Source organism: Onthophagus taurus, chromosome 8, assembly GCF_036711975.1.
Source record: "Onthophagus taurus isolate NC chromosome 8, IU_Otau_3.0, whole genome shotgun sequence".
Lineage (NCBI taxonomy): Eukaryota > Metazoa > Arthropoda > Insecta > Coleoptera > Scarabaeidae > Onthophagus > Onthophagus taurus.
In genome coordinates this window covers 3,873,407-3,894,804 of record NC_091973.1, presented here as the reverse complement: position 1 = coordinate 3,894,804, position 21,398 = coordinate 3,873,407, and the positions used below count along the sequence as shown (strand labels likewise).

The 21,398-nt window shown below is 34.0% G+C and overlaps 2 protein-coding genes across 7 annotated transcripts; one reads left to right on the top strand and one right to left on the bottom strand.

Moving 5' to 3' along the window:
- Positions 1 to 2,875: 2,875 nt before the first annotated feature.
- Positions 2,876 to 7,002, top strand: LOC111425432 (conserved oligomeric Golgi complex subunit 3). The gene is made up of 8 exons (XM_023059435.2): positions 2,876 to 3,111; positions 3,170 to 3,607; positions 4,228 to 4,499; positions 5,095 to 5,313; positions 5,368 to 5,504; positions 5,558 to 5,839; positions 5,890 to 6,065; positions 6,116 to 7,002. The coding sequence occupies exons 1-8, from the start codon at positions 2,938 to 2,940 to the stop codon at positions 6,836 to 6,838; spliced, it is 2,421 nt and encodes an 806-aa protein (XP_022915203.2). The 5' UTR covers positions 2,876 to 2,937; the 3' UTR covers positions 6,839 to 7,002.
- LOC111425270 (Kinesin heavy chain 73) lies at positions 6,987 to 21,357 on the bottom strand. 6 transcript variants are annotated; one of them, XM_071198679.1, is made up of 15 exons: positions 20,626 to 21,357; positions 19,999 to 20,086; positions 17,358 to 17,521; positions 16,458 to 17,302; positions 15,090 to 16,403; positions 13,509 to 15,039; positions 11,574 to 11,716; positions 11,462 to 11,482; positions 11,193 to 11,316; positions 10,868 to 10,882; positions 9,825 to 9,899; positions 9,505 to 9,674; positions 8,883 to 9,450; positions 8,480 to 8,830; positions 6,987 to 8,414 (listed from the first exon to the last, which is right to left on the bottom strand). In XM_071198679.1, exons 1-15 carry the CDS (start codon positions 20,678 to 20,680, stop codon positions 8,356 to 8,358), a joined length of 5,523 nt encoding a protein of 1,840 aa, XP_071054780.1. In that variant the 5' UTR covers positions 20,681 to 21,357; the 3' UTR covers positions 6,987 to 8,355. The 6 variants fall into 6 exon arrangements, with proteins under 6 accessions (XP_071054780.1, XP_071054781.1, XP_071054782.1 ...); XM_071198680.1 differs by lacking the exon at positions 10,868 to 10,882; XM_071198681.1 differs by lacking the exon at positions 11,462 to 11,482.
- Between the last annotated feature and the right edge of the window lie 41 nt (positions 21,358 to 21,398).

Genomic DNA, 21,398 nt, shown 5'->3' with positions numbered 1-21,398 from the left:
TCGATATTGACGTATCTAAGAGCAAAAGTGCAAGAAAGCAATATTGTTAACAATAAAATTTGCAACAATTTTTGTTGTAAAACTTTTCTTATAGCAAGTTCCGATTCTCAACTGTTACCTTTAATAACTTGAAAGATCAACAAATTCATAAAATTTTCATATCTATCTCGATATTGACGTATCTAAGAGCAAAAGTGCAAGAAAGCAATATTGTTAACAATAAAATTTGCAACAATTTTTGTTGTAAAAGTTTTCTTATAGCAAGTTCCGATTCTCAACTGTTACCTTTAATAACTTGAAAGATCAACAAATTCATAAAATTTTCATATCTATCTCGATATTGACGTATCTAAGAGCAAAAGTGCAAGAAAGCAATATTGTTAACAATAAAATTTGCAACAATTTTTGTTATAAAAGATTTCTTGTAGCAAGTTCCGATTCTCAAGTGTTACCTTTAATAACTTGAAAGAGCTACAAATTCATACAATTTTCATATTTTTGTATCTATCTCGATATTGACGCATCTAATAGCAAAAGTGCAAGAAAGCAATATTGTTAACAATAAAATTTGCAACAATTTTTATTGTAAAAGTTTTCTTATAGCAAGTTCCGATTCTCAACTGTTACCTTTAATAACTTGAAAGATCAACAAATTCATAAAATTTTCATATCTATCTCGATATTGACGTATCTAAGAGCAAAAGTGCAAGAAAGCAATATTGTTAACAATAAAATTTGCAACAATTTTTGTTGTAAAAGTTTTCTTGTAGCAAGCTCCGATTCTCAAGTGTTACCTTTAATAACTTGAAAGAGCTACAAATTCATACAATTTTCATATTTTTGTATCTATCTCGATATTGACGCATCTAATAGCAAAAGTGCAACAAAGCAATATTGTTAACAATAAAATTTGCAACAATTTTTGTTGTAAAACTTTTCTTATAGCAAGTTCCGATTCTCAACTGTTACCTTTAATAACTTGAAAGATCAACAAATTCATAAAATTTTCATATCTATCTCGATATTGACGTATCTAAGAGTAAAAGTGCAAGAAAGCAATATTGTTAACAATAAAATTTGCAACAATTTTTGTTGTAAAAGTTTTCTTATAGCAAGTTCCGATTCTCAACTGTTACCTTTAATAACTTGAAAGATCAACAAATTCATAAAATTTTCATATCTATCTCGATATTGACGTATCTAAGAGCAAAAGTGCAAGAAAGCAATATTGTTAACAATAAAATTTGCAACAATTTTTGTTGTAAAACTTTTCTTATAGCAAGTTCCGATTCTCAACTGTTACCTTTAATAACTTGAAAGATCAACAAATTCATAAAATTTTCATATCTATCTCGATATTGACGTATCTAAGAGCAAAAGTGCAAGAAAGCAATATTGTTAACAATAAAATTTGCAACAATTTTTGTTGTAAAAGTTTTCTTGTAGCAAGCTCCGATTCTCAAGTGTAACCTTTAATTACTTGAAAGAGGAACAAATTCATAAAATTTTCATATTTTTGTATCTATCTCGATATTGACGCATCTAATAGCAAAAGTGCAACAAAGCAATATTGTTAACAATAAAATTTGCAACAATTTTTGTTGTAAAAGTTTTCTTATAGCAAGTTCCGATTCTCAACTGTTACCTTTAATAACTTGAAAGATCAACAAATTCATAAAATTTTCATATCTATCTCGATATTGACGTATCTAAGAGCAAAAGTGCAAGAGAGCAATATTGTTAACAATAAAATTTGCAACAATTTTTGTTATAAAAGTTTTCTTATAGCAAGTTCCGATTCTCAAGTGTTACCTTTAATAACTTGAAAGAGCTACAAATTCATACAATTTTCATATTTTTGTATCTATCTCGATATTGACGCATCTAATAGCAAAAGTGCAAGAAAGCAATATTGTTAACAATAAAATTTGCAACAATTTTTGTTGTAAAAGTTTTCTTATAGCAAGTTCCGATTCTCAACTGTTACCTTTAATAACTTGAAAGATCAACAAATTCATAAAATTTTCATATCTATCTCGATATTGACGTATCTAAGAGCAAAAGTGCAAGAAAGCAATATTGTTAACAATAAAATTTGCAACAATTTTTGTCATAAAAGATTTCTTATAGCAAGCTCCGATTCTCAAGTGTTACCTTTAATAACTTGAAAGAGCTACAAATTCATACAATTTTCATATTTTTGTATCTATCTCGATATTGACGTATCTAATAGCAAAAGTGCAAGAAAGCAATATTGTTAACAATAAAATTTGCAACAATTTTTGTTGTAAAAGTTTTCTTATAGCAAGTTCCGATTCTCAACTGTTACCTTTAATAACTTGAAAGATCAACAAATTCATAAAATTTTCATATCTATCTCGATATTGACGTATCTAAGAGAAAAAGTGCAAGAAAGCAATATTGTTAACAATAAAATTTGCAACAATTTTTGTTGTAAAAGTTTTTTTGTAGCAAGCCCCGATTCTCAAGTGTAACCTTTAATTACTTGAAAGAGGAACAAATTCATAAAATTTTCATATCTATCTCGATATTGACGTATCTAAGAGCAAAAGTGCAAGAAAGCAATATTGTTAACAATAAAATTTCCAACAATTTTTGTTATAAAAGTTTTTTTATAACATACTCCGATTCCCAAACGTTACCTTAATATCTTAAAAAATAAACAAATTTTTCAAATTTTAATGTTCTGATGCGGAAGATGACCTGTATATGTATATAAATTCATTTATTAACTTCTACCAAACATTTTCTGACTTTGTATTTAAACCGACATTTGTATTTACCGACATTTGGTCGGCATAGGTTGGCAACGTTGATTTCCATGTAATTCGCGCCATCTATATTCTTAATATAGAATGATATAGATGTGTGTATAGATAATATCAGTAATATCACATAAACAAAGCTGATTTTAACATGGAACTAAACGAAAATGCCGACGTTTCACTCGAACAAATAATACAAAAAAATATCGCCAAGTGGCAAGATGCTGAAAATCCTTTAGCCCCATTAACAGATTCCCAATGGGATATTTTATATCAAATGGAAGATGTAGTTAAACAATTATATTATCAACAACCAACTGAAGATGTAAGCTTTTTCATAAAACTTAATCAATATCTTAATCCTTATTTATATTTATGTATAGATTACCCCAACTGGCAAAAAGAACATAGAAACCAACAATGATTTTATTTCATGGATGGTCGACATTGAAAATGAAATGCAAGATGAAAGTCAACGCGACTTACTCGTTTATTTTAGTGGGTTAAACATTCAGGCGAAACAATGTAACGAATTGTTACAAAAAACTGAAAATGTTTTGGAAAGTTTAAATGATTTGGGGTTGCGTCACGAACGTGTTGTTGCAAAAACAGAATCTTTGCATGTTTTAAGTGAAGAATTAATGACTTGCCAAGCAGAGTTAAAACAAAAATCCATTGATGTTGAAGAAAAGCTGAAATATTTTATAGCATACCCTGGATTAAGTAATGGCGTCGAAATGTTAGCTAATAATGTGAATAGTGTTGAATTTATACATGTTTTAGAACAGATTGATAATGCTTTAAGATATTTAGAGAATTATGTAAGAATTTTTATTCACAACCATGAAAAATTAATTGTCTCATATAACTTTTTGTTCAAAACCCCTTCTCATCCAAGTTATAGAACTTTAAATCTGCAACTTTCTTATCTCTTGACATTTTACAACTAACAAATTGTTAGTTAACTTCATTTCTTTGACTAATAATAACCAATCTCTGAATTAATTCACTTGAGCCTGTGTATTATTTATTTTTTTTGTGATCAAACTAACAATTTTAGGAGAAAAAGTTAAGAGACAAAAAAGTTGCGTACTAAATCCCTCTATTTCAATCAAGTTTTTAAATAGAAAAATGTAAACGCATTAAAAAGTTCTGATGCAAAATATTATAGGGGTTGATTTTTTCACCCCTTTGTAATAACATTTTCTGGTATCATTTTAAGTGTCATTTTATTAGCAAGTTATCTGCCAAATTTCATTCTTCTTAATTCCTCCATAATGGATTTATTAAACAAAAACAATTTTTTCCCCTAATTAGAGTGCTGTAACTCGGTAAGGAAGGAGTTTTGAAGAAAAAGTTATATATATTAAAAGTTCTACTCCTTGAAATATTTCGCATGAATTTAGAAACGCCCTGTATGTTTTCATTAATTAATTTTTAGTCGAAATTTAAAGAAACCTACAATTTCAAATTGAAATACGAAAATTTATTGGTTGTCGCTTTACAAAATGTGTTGAAAGTTTTTGATCAACTCGTTTCCGAAGCTAGCCAACTCCACGGAAACGAAAATAAAAATTTGTTGAATGTTAGTACGGATGTCGATGTTAGTTTAGACTCCGCGTTTGCATTTTATTATGGGAAATTTGAAAATGCTGCCGGAAAACTTTCAAAAATCACTAAATATATTGAAGAAAACTCAGAAAATAATAAAATGTAAGCATTTTCAGGTTCCACTATTTGTACAGTTGTAACTGATTCCGTGCATGTTTTGATAAATTTCCCAATATGAGGGAAACTACAATAAATAGGTATAAGAAAAAATATTAGGCGTTCCATTTAAAATTTTCTACTTCCTCGCCATTGAATACAGAGAAACAGTAATTCAATTTTTGATTACCTGTATAAGATACTCTGATACAACAGAGTAATCGTGCCAACTTAACGCTCTTTTGAATGAACGTTGGCTGAGATATGGGGTTTTAAACAGCATGGTGAAATTTGCCAAAAAAATCTTAAAACCAAAATAACTCGAAAACGAAAATCGCTAGGTACCAATAACTTTTATCAAAGTCAACATATTTTTTTACGTACAATTAAAAGGTGCAATAAAAACTATAGCATTCCATTTAAAATAACGAAGTTATGGTCTACTTCCGGTTGACCGGAAGTGGCGATCATCGTGAAAATATTTTAGATCGAAAGTTCTGAATAAAAAACCCATGTTACCAAAATTTCAAACCTTTAGAAATAGTGGAACCTGAAAAAGTTATTAAAAAAGTACAATTTAATTGTAATTAATAAATTACAGGTACAATAGAACTCTTTGGGATTGTCAAAAATCGTATTTTGCTCAACGTTCTGCAATAATGTCGGGTGCAGTATCGGTAGCGTTGTTAGATTTGAAAGAAAAACACAAAAATGATCACAGCATTTTATTCCGATCCGCGGTTTTATTCATCATAAAAATCTGTCAAGATGAAGCAACATGTTTTCGATACTTTTTTAAAGGATCTTCAACTCAATTAGAGTAAATATAACTTTATGTAACTTTTTAATAATAATAATTATTAATAATTTTTAGCGAATATCTTGTAATGTTGTGCCAAAATTTATATGATGTTCTCCGTCCTTGTTTAATTAATGTCCATCATTTAGAAGTGCTCACCGAGTTATGTACAATCTTGAAACAGATGGTTAATGACCAAATTCAAAGCAACAGTGAGTATATTTTTGTTTCAGATTAATTAATTTTATTTTTGTGATTATTTAAGATTCGATGGATCAATTAGTTGAAATAATAATGCAATTAGTACATGATGTTGAAGAACGTTTGGTGTTTCGTACAAATATTTTCTTTCAACATGATTTAATAAAATACGAACCTTCACCCGGAGATCTAGCCTATCCCGAGAAATTAAAAGAAATGGAAGACATCACCGACGAAATTGCCGAAAGACGAACTGAATCGAGAATGTCTACTGTTTCTGTTGATTTATGTGATCGCGCCAATGTTACTGGGAATTATACGGGACAATTTCGATCGTACACTGGGAGTAGGTTTAAAAAATTAATTTTTTTTTTAATTAACTTAATTTATTAATAGATTCCCCCGCTGATCTTCACGGAATGTGGTACCCAACCGTAAAACGAACCTTAGTTTGTTTATCAAGACTATATTTCTGTTTAGACAAAGAAATTTTTCAAGGTTTAGCTCAAGAAGCTTTATTAATTTGTACAAAAACCGTTGAGAGCGCAGCCGATAAGATATCAGCAAGAAAAGTAAAATTAAAATATTTTTAAATAAATTTTAATTAATTTTTTTTTTGTAGACTGTAATGGATGGCAAATTATTTCACATAAAGCATTTATTAATCATTCGCGAACAAATCGCACCATTCCAAGTTGATTTTACATCGAAAGAAATGAGCTTAGATTTTAGCGGCGTAAAAACGGCGGCTGTCGGTTTGATACAAAAACGGGATAAATTATTTGCTTTGAGTAGCAACAATGCGTTATTAGAGTTTCTTTTGGAAGGTACGCCGAAAGTAAAAGAATATTTGGTCGATTCTCGTAAAGAAATCGATAAACAATTAAAATTGGCTTGCGAAGTCTTCATTTCCAACGCAACCGAACTTTTAATAGGCGACTTATTGGTGTGGATTAAACGCGCCGAACACGTCCTTTCAATAATCAACGCCCAGACTAATTCTCAAGCATCACTGAGAGAGCAGGAGTTTGGGCGTCCAAAGAATTTATCCGAAATTATTTCCGGGACTTCGCGTTTATTAAAAACGAAAATACCCGACATTCAAAAAGCTATGCGGTTGTATTTGGCTAATAGAGAAACCGAATTTATTTTATTCAAGCCGATTAAAAATAACGTTTTGAATTGTTTTCTTCAAGTCGAACAGATCATTACAACCGCTAAATATACGACTGATGATCAACTCTTAATCGCTTGTCCATCAACGGAACAATTAAACGTTTTGATTTGCTCCGTTTCGTTAACTACCGACGCTGATAGAAGTCATTCAAGAAGTTTTGAACCATAAAGTTTATGATAAAGTTGCTCAATAAGTATTAATGTTATTAAAAGTTTATTTTTTTGTTGATTCACTTTTGTAATGAATAAATTATGTTTGAAAAAAATGTTGATTTATTTTGAGGGATAAGACTGTTAAGGATAAAATAAAACAAATATTTTTAAAATATTTAACTGCCTTTTTCATTTAATTGCTCATAGTACCACTGCTACAAAATACGACAGAACTTTTTTTACGCTAGTTTGTCACATAATTTAATTAATAATCGTTTTAAAAAATAATTAGAAAATAAACAACAACATATACAAATTGACTATGAATAGTACAACTGGTATACAACAACGAGTTTATTAAGTTGCGAAATAGTAATAAGTTACGTAAAATAAGTATAAATGTAAAGTGTAAAATATAAAATATATTTACATTAAAGATTTACATTAAACGCTACATAAATATAAGCACCCTTTTTTTAATGGTAAAAGCGAAATTTACCTTAATTTTATTTTTTTTTTAATCGTGAGTAAAATAAAAAGAATACTAAAACGGCAACATTCAGAGCAAAATAGTAAGTACATATACAGAAAAATTGCCAATCGTTAAATTCACTTATATACACGTATCGATCAATTTGATATATCTGATATTATTCCTTGTTTTTCGATTATTGCTAAGAAAGATTTTTTTTTTATTCAGTAGTCTCAAGCGTGTGTGGAGAGTGATCGAATTGGTAACAAAAAATACAAAAAAAAATTATAAAAACGACCCTTTGCGAACACTTGATCAATATGTTGCATCGTTTATCAATTACAATACGATTAATATTTATATTTATTCATTTTTTATTTATATATATATATATATATTTATATGTATATGCTTTGTATCATAAATAGATTTACATACACGTCAATGTGAATTACGAGGCTACTAAAAACGCTGAGAGAAATCCACTGAAACAAGATTTTTTTTCCATTTTTGTTAAGATACATCTATCTCACTACCACTCGCGGCGACGAAAGCCGTAAAATACGACAAAAAACGAAAAAATTCTAAAAGTTACTGAGCAAACAACGAAACGTCAGACTAGAGGTAAAATTGCATGCGTTAAGTCTTACAGTAAAAACGAAGTAAATGAACGGAACCGTAAACGACTCTTCTAGGTATTTTTTAAAATTTTATTATTATAAGGGAAGGGATTTTTTGGGACGAGGGGGATGATGGAGGCGATGAAATTGGCGCGTGCACGTCGTCCTCACGTTTATTTACAAAAAGCTTCCTATCCTAAGCACATCGATGTTTCGAGACAAAACCATCTTTAAGGTTTTATCTCTTCCAAGCTTTAGCAGCGAATAAAGCGGAGAGCAAACGGAATACAGACCTCGTACGCTTGGACATTTTTCTTTTTTTGACAATGGACTCTTTGATGGACGGCGTATACTACATACGTTAAGGAGGGGTGGTGTTTATGTGAGTGTGCATGATTTCTTTAGAGGGGCGGATATCGTGGATTTTTTAATTAATTATATTTATTTCAACTTTGTGTGGAGGCCGTCACTTCTAGATTTTGATCTTGGTAACGTTTCACCTTTAATCAATTAATATAATATTAATTAAAGACGATAATTAAATAATCTTGTTAATTAATCTTACCTTTACTGTTTTGTTTTCCGTTATTAATACTTTCAGATTTATACATCCTCATGGCTCGACCTCTGCGATCGAGGATCAATTTATCGGCTCGAACAAACATGCCATGTTTTGGTTTGCACGTGAAATACTTAACACCTTGCACGGTGCCATCATTTTTTCCTTTCGGGGCGTCTAATTCGACGCCGACCCACGTGCCATTAGCGAATTCCGTTTCTCCAATGTATGCAACGACTCCGGACGAGTTGTAAGGACGAATTAGGATACTTTCGCCGACTACCACCCACTCGGGAACTGGTACATCGGCTAGTTTTGTGAGATCGGGACGGGAACCAAAATTATTATCACCAACATCTATTTTTATGGTTAAAATTAATTTTTTTTTTAATATTTTTTTTTTATTTACCTTCTATTTTATCGTTTGAGCTGTGAAAACTGTCTTCACTTAACACACTTTCTTGATCAGTTAATTGCGGACGGATCTGGGGAAAAGACGCCCTCTGTTGATTAGTACCTAGACCTTTGCCGTTTTTCTTCACCCTCCGGACTACCCTTCCAGGTGACAAATTCACTTTAACAACCCCTCCACCAACTTGCGCATTAGTCTCCTCCGTAATGTTGTTATAATTCCCATTCATCGCTTGGAAAGAGCCATCCGACGACGGTTCCTCATTAATGGAGCTTTCAAATAAATCGGGATCCGAGGGAATTCGATCGGAGACTTCCGTAACGGACTCCAAGTTGACGGCGGCGTGGCGCATTTCAAAATCCGGGGTGTTATCAACGCTCACACTCTTCAAAGACATCGAATCATCAAGGGTCAAATTGCTAGATGAGACAGTTTGGGAACCATAACCACTGGAACTTGTGCTTGGGGTACCTGTTATTTTCGGTGCCAACTCTACCAACGAGTCTAAAGTGCGCGAAGTTGTCATCGAGCGACGTCCTTCTTGTGTTGATTTTGCACTACGATGCTAATTCATCCAATAATGATTAATTATTATCAATAATTATAATTTTTTATTTACCGAACGCTGATAACTTGTAAATTCCTGACTTTCGTTATCTTCAGTCTCGGAGCTTTCGTCTGCGATGAGATCCAAAGAATGTTTTCTTGGTAATGGGACTTGCTCTTCATGAAGCGTGGTCATCCGCAAACCAATTTTTTGATTAGCTGGGGATACCATCCCGGAAAATACTACAAATTAAAATAATATAAATAACAAATAAAATAGAATAATAAATAAAACAAAAAAATAATATCTCTGGTTCTTCCCGGTAAAAAGAGCTATACTATAAAATAATAATAAACGGAAAAATACACGAAAAATCTCATGCGGAAACATACGTTTTGTTGTTCCTGTAGGCTGCTGTATACGCAGCGAGTTCAGATTCAAATTCAGATTTAGGAACGTCGGCCGGGCTGAAATATTAAAATTATTTTAGACGAGCGGCAGTGAAGCACCGGAAAATGGCAAATATATACAAACAGGTACCACACATTGTGTTCTTTTTTATTTAACTTTTTTCATCGCAGGTAGAAAACATATCTCGAACTCTCGTAATACGTAGAGCGATGGGAGTGGAACGTGACACTTTCAATTCAACGTGAAGTCAAAGAGACCTTGTACATTCAAACAGTATTTGAAGAAATATCAATAATAAATTTAAGATTAAATTTCAATTTCTTCATATACCATCCGTGTACCTTCATCTCATGCAGATTATTTGGTTATGGTTGTATCCACACTTTCATTTAAATGCATTACAATAAATAATTTCTTTTAAAAACAGGCCACAATGCAATTTCTATTCAAAAAATCAACCACATTACAAGTTCTAAATAACTATTTGGTGCTATGTTACTTCTAAAAGTCTCTGTGACTTCATCGCAAAAAAAATAAGTGGGGAAAGCTATAAAATATAATAAAAATTGTGGTACGAAAGGGGGTGGGGTGAGGAGCATTCAAAAATGTCTCATGCCATTTCTACACGAACGAAACTAACAATAACTCGTGAAATGACTTGGTGACTGCGGCGAGAAGCGACCAGACCATTTCGTTTAGCTTAGAAATATATCTGATATTGCAAATAATTTGTATCAGGCACGAAATGTGCAATAAATATCAAATATAAACCAAGCAGAAAGGCACAATTTCAGGTATAAAAAACCACCCTAAAATTGTGTCAATACACACCACATTTGATTTTTACACATAAACCGATTTCAAAAATAAAAAAACAGCGGTTTCCACCTATTCAATTCAGTCATATATATATATATATATAGATATATACATATGCGCATTATAGTACCATAAATTTGTTTAAGTACTATAACGATACATACGTATAAGTCGCAATCTTAGTAATTGCAAGCCTCCATTTTACCTGAAAGAATGGAGCCTTGTGGTTTGCAGAAAAATTTAGAATAACAAATTAGTAAAGCTAGGATGAGTCGTCAATGTACGAGATCAAATAAAACAAATAAATAAAACACAATTACAAGACAAGTGATAAACATGTAATAAGATGTAGAGGAAGACGTCGTGATGTAAATATAATAATCGAAAGCTGACTATCCTTCAAACTGTGTTCGTAGTGAATCGTAGTTATTCAGATCCCCTATTCTAAAAAAACGCTCATTGTCTATTCTAAGTGGAAATTCTTTTTAACTAAAAAAAAAATCGACCGCCGCCGATATTTTGGTACGTACCTAAAGCGCCACCTGTGCGTGGTCGTAACGGTGTCGTGTTGCCCAAAATGTCGCTATTCAATTCATTGACGCTCTCCGATCGTGATATGTTTAGTGATTCCGTGCTCATGTCCATCCGCATGAACTGCACAACACAAAAAAAACACAACACCGTGTTATTTTCAATACCCGTTATGAAAGGGTTATCAAAGTTTTTTCAAATCTTTTTTTATATTAAAAAAACAGAGAAATCGAGCTTGGAGTTAGAGAGACATAGAAAGCATTTTTACCCCGTTCTTGTTCTCCAACGCCTGGGATGCAATAACGACAGAGAGAAACAATGACATCATAGTATGGATGATAATGCCACTATTTTTTTTTAAATATAAATAAAACGCTTACGTGAGAAAAGTTTGGTACGCTTGCCGTTTTCCTCATCAGCGGTTGTCCTTTAGCTTGTTGAAGTTCCTTCACTGCTACACTCTGTCGCAACCTATCCAGTGATAAGATGCTTTCAACTGCACTCACTCCTCTTGTATATTTTTCTATTAAAACAATTTTAATTTAAATATTAATAAAAAATACATTTAAGATATGTCTTTGAACTCTTTGTTTCATAAACTTCAAGCTGAGTAGACTTGGTAACGTAAGCTAAAAATATGTAAATATGAAAATTTTCTTCCCTGCTTGAAGTTTATAGAAGAAATATCTCGGCCGACTTCGAAAATGTCGGCCGCACCAAGTATCACAAACCATAAGTATTATGGCGGCCAACCCAAGTATCAGGAACAATACTTATGGCGGCCAACCCAAGTGTCAAAAACAATATTTAGGGCGGCCGACGTCTTCGAAGTCGGCCGAGATTATTTCTTCCAGAAACTTGTTAATGGTGTCACTCGGGATTCGAAGCGTAAAACCAAGTCTACCCAGTTTGAAGTTTATGGAAAAAATAATCTCGGCCGACTTCGAAGACGTCGGCCGCCCCAAGTATCACAAACCATAAGTATTATGGTCGCCAACCCAAGTATCAGGAACAATACTTATGGTGGCCAATCCAAGTGTCATAAACAATATTTAGGGCGGCCAACGTCTTCGAAGTCGGCCGAGATTATTTCTTCCAGAAACTTGTTAATGGTGTCACTCGGGATTCGAAGCATGAAACCAAGTCTATCCTGTTTGAAGTTTATGGAAAAAATAATCTCGGCCGACTTCGAAGACGTCGGCCGCCCCAATTATCACAAACCATAAGTATTATGGTGGCCAACCCAAGTATCATGAACAATATTTAGGGCGGCCGACGTCTTCGAAGTCGGCCGAGTTTATTTCTTCCATAAATTTCAATCAGGGTAGACTTGGTGACGCTCCAAATCTCGAGTGATAACATTAACAACTTGTAAAACTACGAATTTAGCAAATTTTCGTATTTTTCTCAATATTTACGCATCTGAGAGCAAAAGTGAAAGAGAGTAATATTGTTAAGAATAAAATTTGCCACAACTTTTGTTCCAAATGTTTTTTTGTAGTATACTCCGAATCGACATCCGCCGCCGCGTTATGAACAATACTTGGGGCAACCGAGATCTTAAAATTTTTCGCTAGCTATCTTATTTCAAGAAAAACCCCGAAATTTTTCCATATGTATTAATAATCGTCGGTCGCCCCAAGTATCACAACCATAAGTATTATGGTGGCCAACCCAAGTATCAGGAACAATACTTATGGCGGCCAACCCAAGTGTCAAAAACAATATTTCGGGCGGCCGACGTCTTCGAAGTCGGCCGAGATTATTTCTTCCAGAAACTTGTTAATGGTGTCACTCGGGATTCGAAGCGTGAAACCAAGTCTATCCTGTTTGAAGTTTATGGAAAAAATAATCTCGGCCGACTTCGAAGACGTCGGCCGCCGTAAGTATAAGGAACAATAGTTATGGCGGCCAACCCAAGTATCATGTATATCCATCAACAATATTTAGGGCGGCCGACATCTTCGAAGTCGGCCGAGTTTATTTTTTCCATTAATATCAATCAGAGTAGACTTGCTGACGCTCCGAATCTGGAGTGATACCATTAACAACTTGTAAAACTACAAATTCATCAAATTTTCGTATTTTTCTCAATATTTACGCATCTGAGAGCAAAAGTGTAAGAGAGCAATATTGCTAAGAATAGAATTTGCCACAACTTTTGTTCCAAAAGTTTTTTTGTAGTACACTCCGAATCGACATCCGCCGCCGCGTTATGAACAATACTTGGGGCAACCGAGATCTTAAAATTTATCGCTAGCTATCTTATTTCAAGAAAAACCCCGAAATTTTTCCATATGTATTAATAATCTTACCAATATATGTTTCACCATCTTCTAAAGAAGTATCTTCTCCAGAAGCAACTAATTGCGCTAAAGATTCTCGATCTTCAAGTTCTTCGCTCGCTTTTGGAATGTTAGAAACTAATTCATACGTAACACCCGTATGCGTAATAACATCCGTGCGAATAATTCTCCGTTTTAACCGATCCGTAATACTTTGTCGCTTATAAATATTTAAAGCGATTCTTTTTCGAAGTACTAACTCCATAGGGGCGGGATGCGATAGACGAATTGTTATTCTTAAAATCAAATAAACGCGATCGTTGGCATCCGTGACTTTGTTGAGATGTACGTTATCGTGTATTGATGAATCCCACGATGCGACGGCGCATACGTCTTTTTCTAAATGTTGTAATATGTGTAGTGGGTAGAACATGTTGCCCATTTCCTTGGAAAGGATCGAGTTTTTTCCGGTTGTCGAAACGGATTCGCCTGATTGGTTGGTTGTTAAATCGTCGGCGTTTAAGTCGAGGAATAAAACCGGGACGTAGGGTTCCATTCCCGCGGGTGGATTCCAAATGGCTGGTGCACCAGGAATTCCGGAACCGGGTGTTGGAACAAGAACCGCGTTTCGTTCCTCGGTTAAACTAATCCATTGATCGACAAGACTTTGTTCCCTTTCTTTATCTTGCTCGGATTTGTCGGATTTATCCAACAATTTTTTTATTTGTTGATCTAAATAATCTTTACGCCGTTTTAAAGCGTCGCTCCATTTTTCGCGCAAAACCGTCAAGTCTTCCTCTTGATACGAATCTAATGGCTTTTGTAAACGCGATCTAACTGTTATACTACCAACTTCAATCTTTAAAATCGTTTGACAAATAATCGGAAGTGTTCCGGAATTTTGAACCGGTTTAACGCGGACTTGGATTCTGCGCTGTTGGCCTTGACGTAATTGATAAACCCCACCGGTTAAAACATCGCCTTTATTGCTCACTTCAACCGGTACGTATTCACCAATATCGTTCAATTCTTGTATTTCAACCCATAATTCAATTTTTCTTGTTAATTCCGACCAACGATCCGCTAACGAGCGGGCTTTCGTTAATTTTTGTTCGGTGAGTTGCTCAACTTCCCACCCAGGTTTACTCCTGGAAAATCCCGGACTGCGATGTCCCCACACTTCGATCGATAAAGCACCTTCAGTACAATGTTCTAAAAATTCTTCGGTTATAGGTACAGTAAATTCTTTGATGTGATCAAATTTGAACGTCATTGAATCTTTATGGCCGCGTAAAGCATTTCCGGAGTGAGGTTCCGGTTCCAGAGGGGGTAACACTATGGGTTCAGACTGTCTATCGTTCCAAAACGTGTACTGACAATAAACAAAATTTGATAACGATAATGGCAAACCGGATGCTTGTTTAATGTGTACGCGGACTGTTATTTCCGATGATTCTGATGTATCATCGTCTTCTTCGCTTGATGCAAGATCAGAGGTGTTTGATGCAGCTTCGCCATCTCGATCTTGCGGTAATATTCCCGATATCCTACTTAATTCCACCTAAAAGTGGAAAAATAATATATAATAACTAACGCAACTAAATAAATTACCTGTAATCTCCCAGAAACTTCACCCTGTTGACTAATAATCGGTGTGTGATAATCCAAAACGACGTCCGCAAAAAGACACTCCAAGAACACATTAGCAACACCAATAAGATTATGATTTTCTTGGGACTCAAACAAATCGTTCAATTTATAAGCTTGAGATTGTAAAATGGAATCTTTAAGACTATTATCTTTGTCTTTTTGCTCATCATACATTTCCCGCATATCGATTAATTTATTCTCCAACTTTTCCATGTTCCATATTTGGCTCGCAAAGTTCTCGCGTTTCACCAAAATAGCCGGTTCACTTACAAACGCACCTTTCTTTCTATTCGGGCTTAAATTAGCCGGCGGAATTTGTAAAGTGACACTAAATTTCGCGTACAAATCCATTTCTTCTGCGAGAACATTAGCTTCTTGTACCAAAGCGTTTGCTTTTAAAATTCCCGATTTCAATTCGTTAATACTTCTTCTAAACGTTTCGTCTCGTTCTTGCGCCCATTTTTCAACGCGCATTTGAGTCGTTGGTGTGCATGGTGTATTCTTACCGAATCGAAGGGGGTCATAAGAATACGGCGGATATGGAGTTGATGGAGACATGATGTTTCTTAACTGTTGAAATTGTCGTTCGTATTCTTGGCGCTGTTTCTCCAACGCAACTTGTTTATCTTCTTCGTGTTGTTTTTCCAACCGCGAAATCGCCGCTTGAATCGGATCATTACTTAATTCGTTTAACATTAATTCGTCGCGCGCAAAATTATAATCGATATTTTGGGCTGGAGTTTGCGGCTCCGATGTTGAAACAATCGATTTGGGACAATTCACCCTAAAGAAATGGTGATTACCCCAAACGATTCGATCGCCGTGTCTTAATTGCGTTTTTTTAACAATTTGGGAACCATTTATGTACGATCGAGCGTTGGAAAACGGTTCCATAAAAACTAATCCATCTTCTATGGTAATTAAACAATGTTCCGGTTGAATTCCTAACCCAGAAAGTTGGATGTCCGGTTCACCTTCAGCTCCACGTCCGGTAGCTCCAACGACGGTTCTTTCTTTTAAATAATAAACTAATAATTCATTTAGGGATGGATCAGCATTTAAATTAACTAGATAAAATTTATTTTTTTCCACCTTTATACCCGAATCTTGAATGCTTATTCCCATTTTTTCTAGAGTTTGTTGTCTTTCGTTTTGTATCCGTTCTGTTTTCATTAATTTTTCTTCCCAGGTTTGAGACATCTCTTTGTAAAGTTTTTCACTTTCGCTTAGTTTTTGATGAATATTTACTCTTTGAATGTCTTCTACAGGAGAACCCTGGCAAATAAAAAAAATCATTATTGATTAACTTATTTAACACTACTAACTTACTGTAGCATGTTTCAACATTTCTTTTAAAGCAGCAACTTCCTCTTGTAATTCCCTGATAATGCGAGCATTAGGATCTTCGTTAACCACGGCGTGATTAACGATTCTTTTAGCTCTATCTGCGTATCTTAAGGTAGATAATGTTTCTTCGTAATTATCGGCAGCGGGGGATATGGTGGCGACCATAACGGTTTTGCTGTTACCTCCCAAGTTGTCTTTTAAGAGCCACGTTAACACGGAATCGCGATAGGGTACGAATTTGTCTCGATTTTTCGTAGACGTAGCTTGATCGGCTAATTTGGATATAACTAGTCCCAAGGTTGTTAATGATTTATTTATGTTTGAGCCTTCTTTTAATCGTTCGCCCACCGCGCCAGTTTTCACAGCCCTTTCCGATCCGGCTAAATCGACTAACGAGAGTCGGCTTTGTTTTTCGCCGGAAACGCCAGTTTTGACGTCGGTTAAAGTTTGCGTTAAAATGACCGTAAAAACGGCGTGAGATCGAGACGATTCGCTGTTCATGTTCGTCGAAGCAACCGTTCGAGACTTATTACCCTCGGCCATTAAAGTTTCAATGTCTTTGAATGACGTTACAGCCAATTGTGAGAGCCCATCAACGTAGGGTCCTAATACGTTGTGTTCGCGCACCTTTAGTGATTGTTTATTTGTTTTCGGGTCGAGTAAATCGTGAACTTTCTCGTTATATATCTCCATATAGCTCACTTCCACTTTATACGTCAATTCAGAATTTTGTTTTTGTGAGATCAACTCAAATAGGGAATCGCATAATCGCGGGATAATCCCGTTTTTATCCTGCGAACCCATCATCGTGTACGATTTACCAGAACCTAAGATAATTAAAAACGTTACGTTTTCGATTTGGGAATTAATTTTTTTGTTTACCAGTTTGGCCGTAGGCAAAAATGCAAGCGTTATAACCTTGGAATGCATTGTCTAAAATGTCCCTACCAAGACATTCAAACACTACCTCTTGAGATGCGTAATCTTCCCTGTGGGGGTCGACCGAATAAAAACAATGATCGAATGCAAACGTTTTTGGATTTTTTCTGCAATAAAAGTAAAGATTGAAATTGTGTTGCTCATCTTTGTCTTTGTCCTACTTTCATTGTTTAGAATATCTAAATGGTGTTTCGTAATGTACTGAATAAGGCTTTTGTTCTGGTTATAAAGAGTTTGATTTTAATTGTCACAACAGATATCTCGACTTTAAATAAATAAAATACGAAAATATGAATTCTTGCCGAATTCTTAGTTTTACAAGTTGCTCATAATACTTGGTGAGATGAACAATACTTGGGAATCGGAGCATGTTATAAAAAAACTTTTAGAACAAAAGTTGTGGCAAATTTCATTCTTAACAATATTGCTCTCTTTCACTTTTGCTCTCAGATGCGTCAATATCGAGAAAAATACAAAAATATGAAAATTGGATGAATTTGTTACCTTTTCAAGTTGTTAATGGTAACGCTCGGGAAACGGAGCATGTTATAAAAAAACTTTTAGAACAAAAGTTGTAGCAAATTTCATTCTTAACAATATTGCTCTCTTTCACTTTTGCTCTCAGATGCGTCAAAATCGAGAAAAATACAAAAATATGAAAATTGGATGAATTTGTTACTTTTTCAAGTTGTTAATGGTAACGCTCGGGAAACGGAGCATGTTATAAAAAAACTTTTAGACCAAAAGTTGTAGCAAATTTCATTCTTAACAATATTGCTCTCTTTCACTTTAGCTCTCAGATGCATAAATATCGAGAAAAAGATATAAATTTGCTGAATTCGTAGTTTTGCAAGTTGTTAATTGTATCACTCGATATTCGGAGCGTGAAACCAAGTTTACCGTGCTTGAAGTTTTTGGCAGAAATATCTCGGCCGACTTCGAAGATGTCGGCCGCCCTAAGTATTCTTCAAGATACTTGGGGCGGCCGACGTCTTCGAAGTCGGCCAAGATTATTTCTTATGTCATGAACAATACTCAGGAATCTGAGCATGTTATAAAAAAATTTTTAGAACAAAAGTTGTAGCAAATTTCATTCTTAACAATATTGCTCTGTTTCACTTTTGCTCTCAGATGCGTCAATATCGAGAAAAATACAAAAATATGAAAATTGGATGAATTTGTTATTTTTTCAAGTTGTTAATGGTAACGCTCGGGAAACGGAGCATGTTATAAAAAAACTTTTAGAACAAAAGTTGTAGCAAATTTAATTCTTAACAATAATGCTCTCTTTCACTTTTGCTCTCAGATGCATAAATATCGAGAAAAATATACAAATTTGCTGAATTCGTATTTTTACAACTTGTTAATTGTATCACTCGGGATTCGGAGCGTGAAACCAAGTTTACCGTGCTTGAAGTTTTTGGCAGAAATATCTCGGCCGACTTCGAAGATGTCGGCCGCCCTAAGTATTCTTCATGATACTTGGGGCGGCCGACGTCTTCGAAGTCGGCCAAGATTATTTCTTATGTCATGAACAATACTCAGGAATCGAAGCATGTTATAAAAAAATTTTTAGAACAAAAGTTGTAGCAAATTTCATTCTTAACAATATTGCTCTCTTTCACTTTTGCTCTCAGATGCGTCAATATCGAGAAAAATACAAAAATATGAAAATTGGATGAATTTGTTACTTTTTCAAGTTGTTAATGGTAACGCTCGGGAAACGGCGCATGTTATAAAAAAACTTTTAGAACAAAAGTTGTAGCAAATTTCATTCTAAACAATATTGCTCTCTTTCACTTTTGCTCTCAGATGCGTCAATATCGAGAAAAATACAAAAATATGAAAATTGGATGAATTTGTTACTTTTTCAAGTTGTTAATGGTAACGCTCGGGAAACGGCGCATGTTATAAAAAAACTTTTAGAACAAAAGTTGTAGCAAATTTCATTCTTAACAATATTGCTCTCTTTCACTTTTCCTCTCAGATGCATAAATATCGAGAAAATGTGAAAATTAGATGAATGTGTAGTTTTCTACTCCAAATAATATTGTTGTAACCAGATTTTTTTATAGTTTTAACTTAATTTTTTAATAAAATTGGACATGTTGCATTAAAAATTTTAAATGTATTCGCTGTATCAATTTTCAAGAATATATCCGATAATAAAGTATTAATTATTCTTCTACAACATTTTGTCGCATCTCCAACAATAACCAAGACATCTGCTGTGACAGCTAAAATCAAACACTGTATTATAAAATTTCTTTTTTTAAAGTTATTATCAAAGTTATTTCCGGTAATTATTATCAAGTGTGATAAAAAATGTAAAAAAGTTATTAAAATAACTTCAATGATATAAATGAATATATAAAAATTTTATCAAATTTGATAATCTAAAAAGTTGAAATTGATTGAGTAATTATTAAAATTTATTACTTAAACGTTAAGTAATAATAAAGTAATTTATAGTTATAAAATTAAAAAAAGTCTGATTATAAAAAAATTCTTTTTCCAATTGTTACTCAAGGTCTTTTAAATCATTTCAAAATATAACCGTGATTTCAGAATAAATGAATTTTACCTTTCCATTTTATCCAGTGACGAGGGATGTTGCAAAATAGTTTGCTGCTTTTCCATTTCCACGATGCATTCCGTTCCAAGCTCCAGTTCTACAACATAATTATGAAGTATAGCCCGCCAAAAAATAATAAACTTAAATCACGTTTATGAGATAAGCGAAAAGATAATCAATTAGTCAAATTCTAGTAATGATTAAAACGGATTTGAAGGGGTTAAATATTTGTCATGGATGTTGACTTAGTTGTGCTAGAACATATTGTTTGTTATTGTCCCTTGAGATCATTGTGCGTGTTAAAACGCAAAGAGGGGGCAATTTAAGAGGTGGTGCGTTATTAGCTAATCAAACATATACTAATATGAACACGGTGTCGCCGCGCCTTCATGTTCAATTTGTCTAATTAAAACAGTAAATGTTAGAGTCAAGGTGAAAATACTATGTATCGACTTTGACAGATGTATTTGATAACGTCGATAAAATGAACTATATATTTCTAATATTGGCGATCGTCATATGTTCCCGACTCATTTGTTTTATTCACGATGTTTAATTAAAACATAAAACTTTTTATTGACAATAGCATTGTGGGTATTTATTTTAAGAGGTACAAAGATTTTTTTTGTGTCTTACCTCTCCTGCTGAAAGGACGGACTCGTACCGCAACTTTAATCTTATCCGTCGACATTTTCGTCCCTCCAAGTTTTTTCAAAAAGAAAAAAAGGGGCCACAAGAACGGTGATCACAGTCACAGGGCACGTCACACAGCGTCGTTGTTGTAATCCGTCGTGTGCCTATCCATTATCGAACATAGTCGAGTGCGATCTACTCGTTGGACTCGATGGCTGTCACAACAACACGCACCAACTTCGCCATGTTTCCACAATACAGAGTTGAGAGAATATCGGACAATGCGCCGAGAACGCTTCGAAGCTGCGCAAACCCCTCTGTCTTCAACGATAGGGTTTACCTCCTCTATTCGCGACGTTCGCGCGTTTCATCAGTAACAACTTCAGTTTTAATAAAGAAAAACCAAGCTGCAAAATCGATTTTCGATTTGGTTATTGCTGTTCAAATCCGCAAGTAGATTTCTATTCTGGTTCAATTTTGAACATTGGTTGTAAATGTTGTAATGTAGAGATGGCGATGACGGCGTTCGGGTAATTCCGGGTACTTTCGGGTATTGGAATTAGATGCGCGCGCATCTACACACCATTTCGTGCGCGGCACTTACATTAAAATTCAATAATTTATAAAAAAAACTTCTTTTACGAGTCGCGTGACTCATCATCGGCTGAGTCACACTTCTTGCTTCGCATCACTTTCAATAAAATAATAAAAAGAAATTACTTCTTCACCTCCTTTTATTTTTCTCATCTTAAGTTGAAATTTAGGTCGACTAAGAA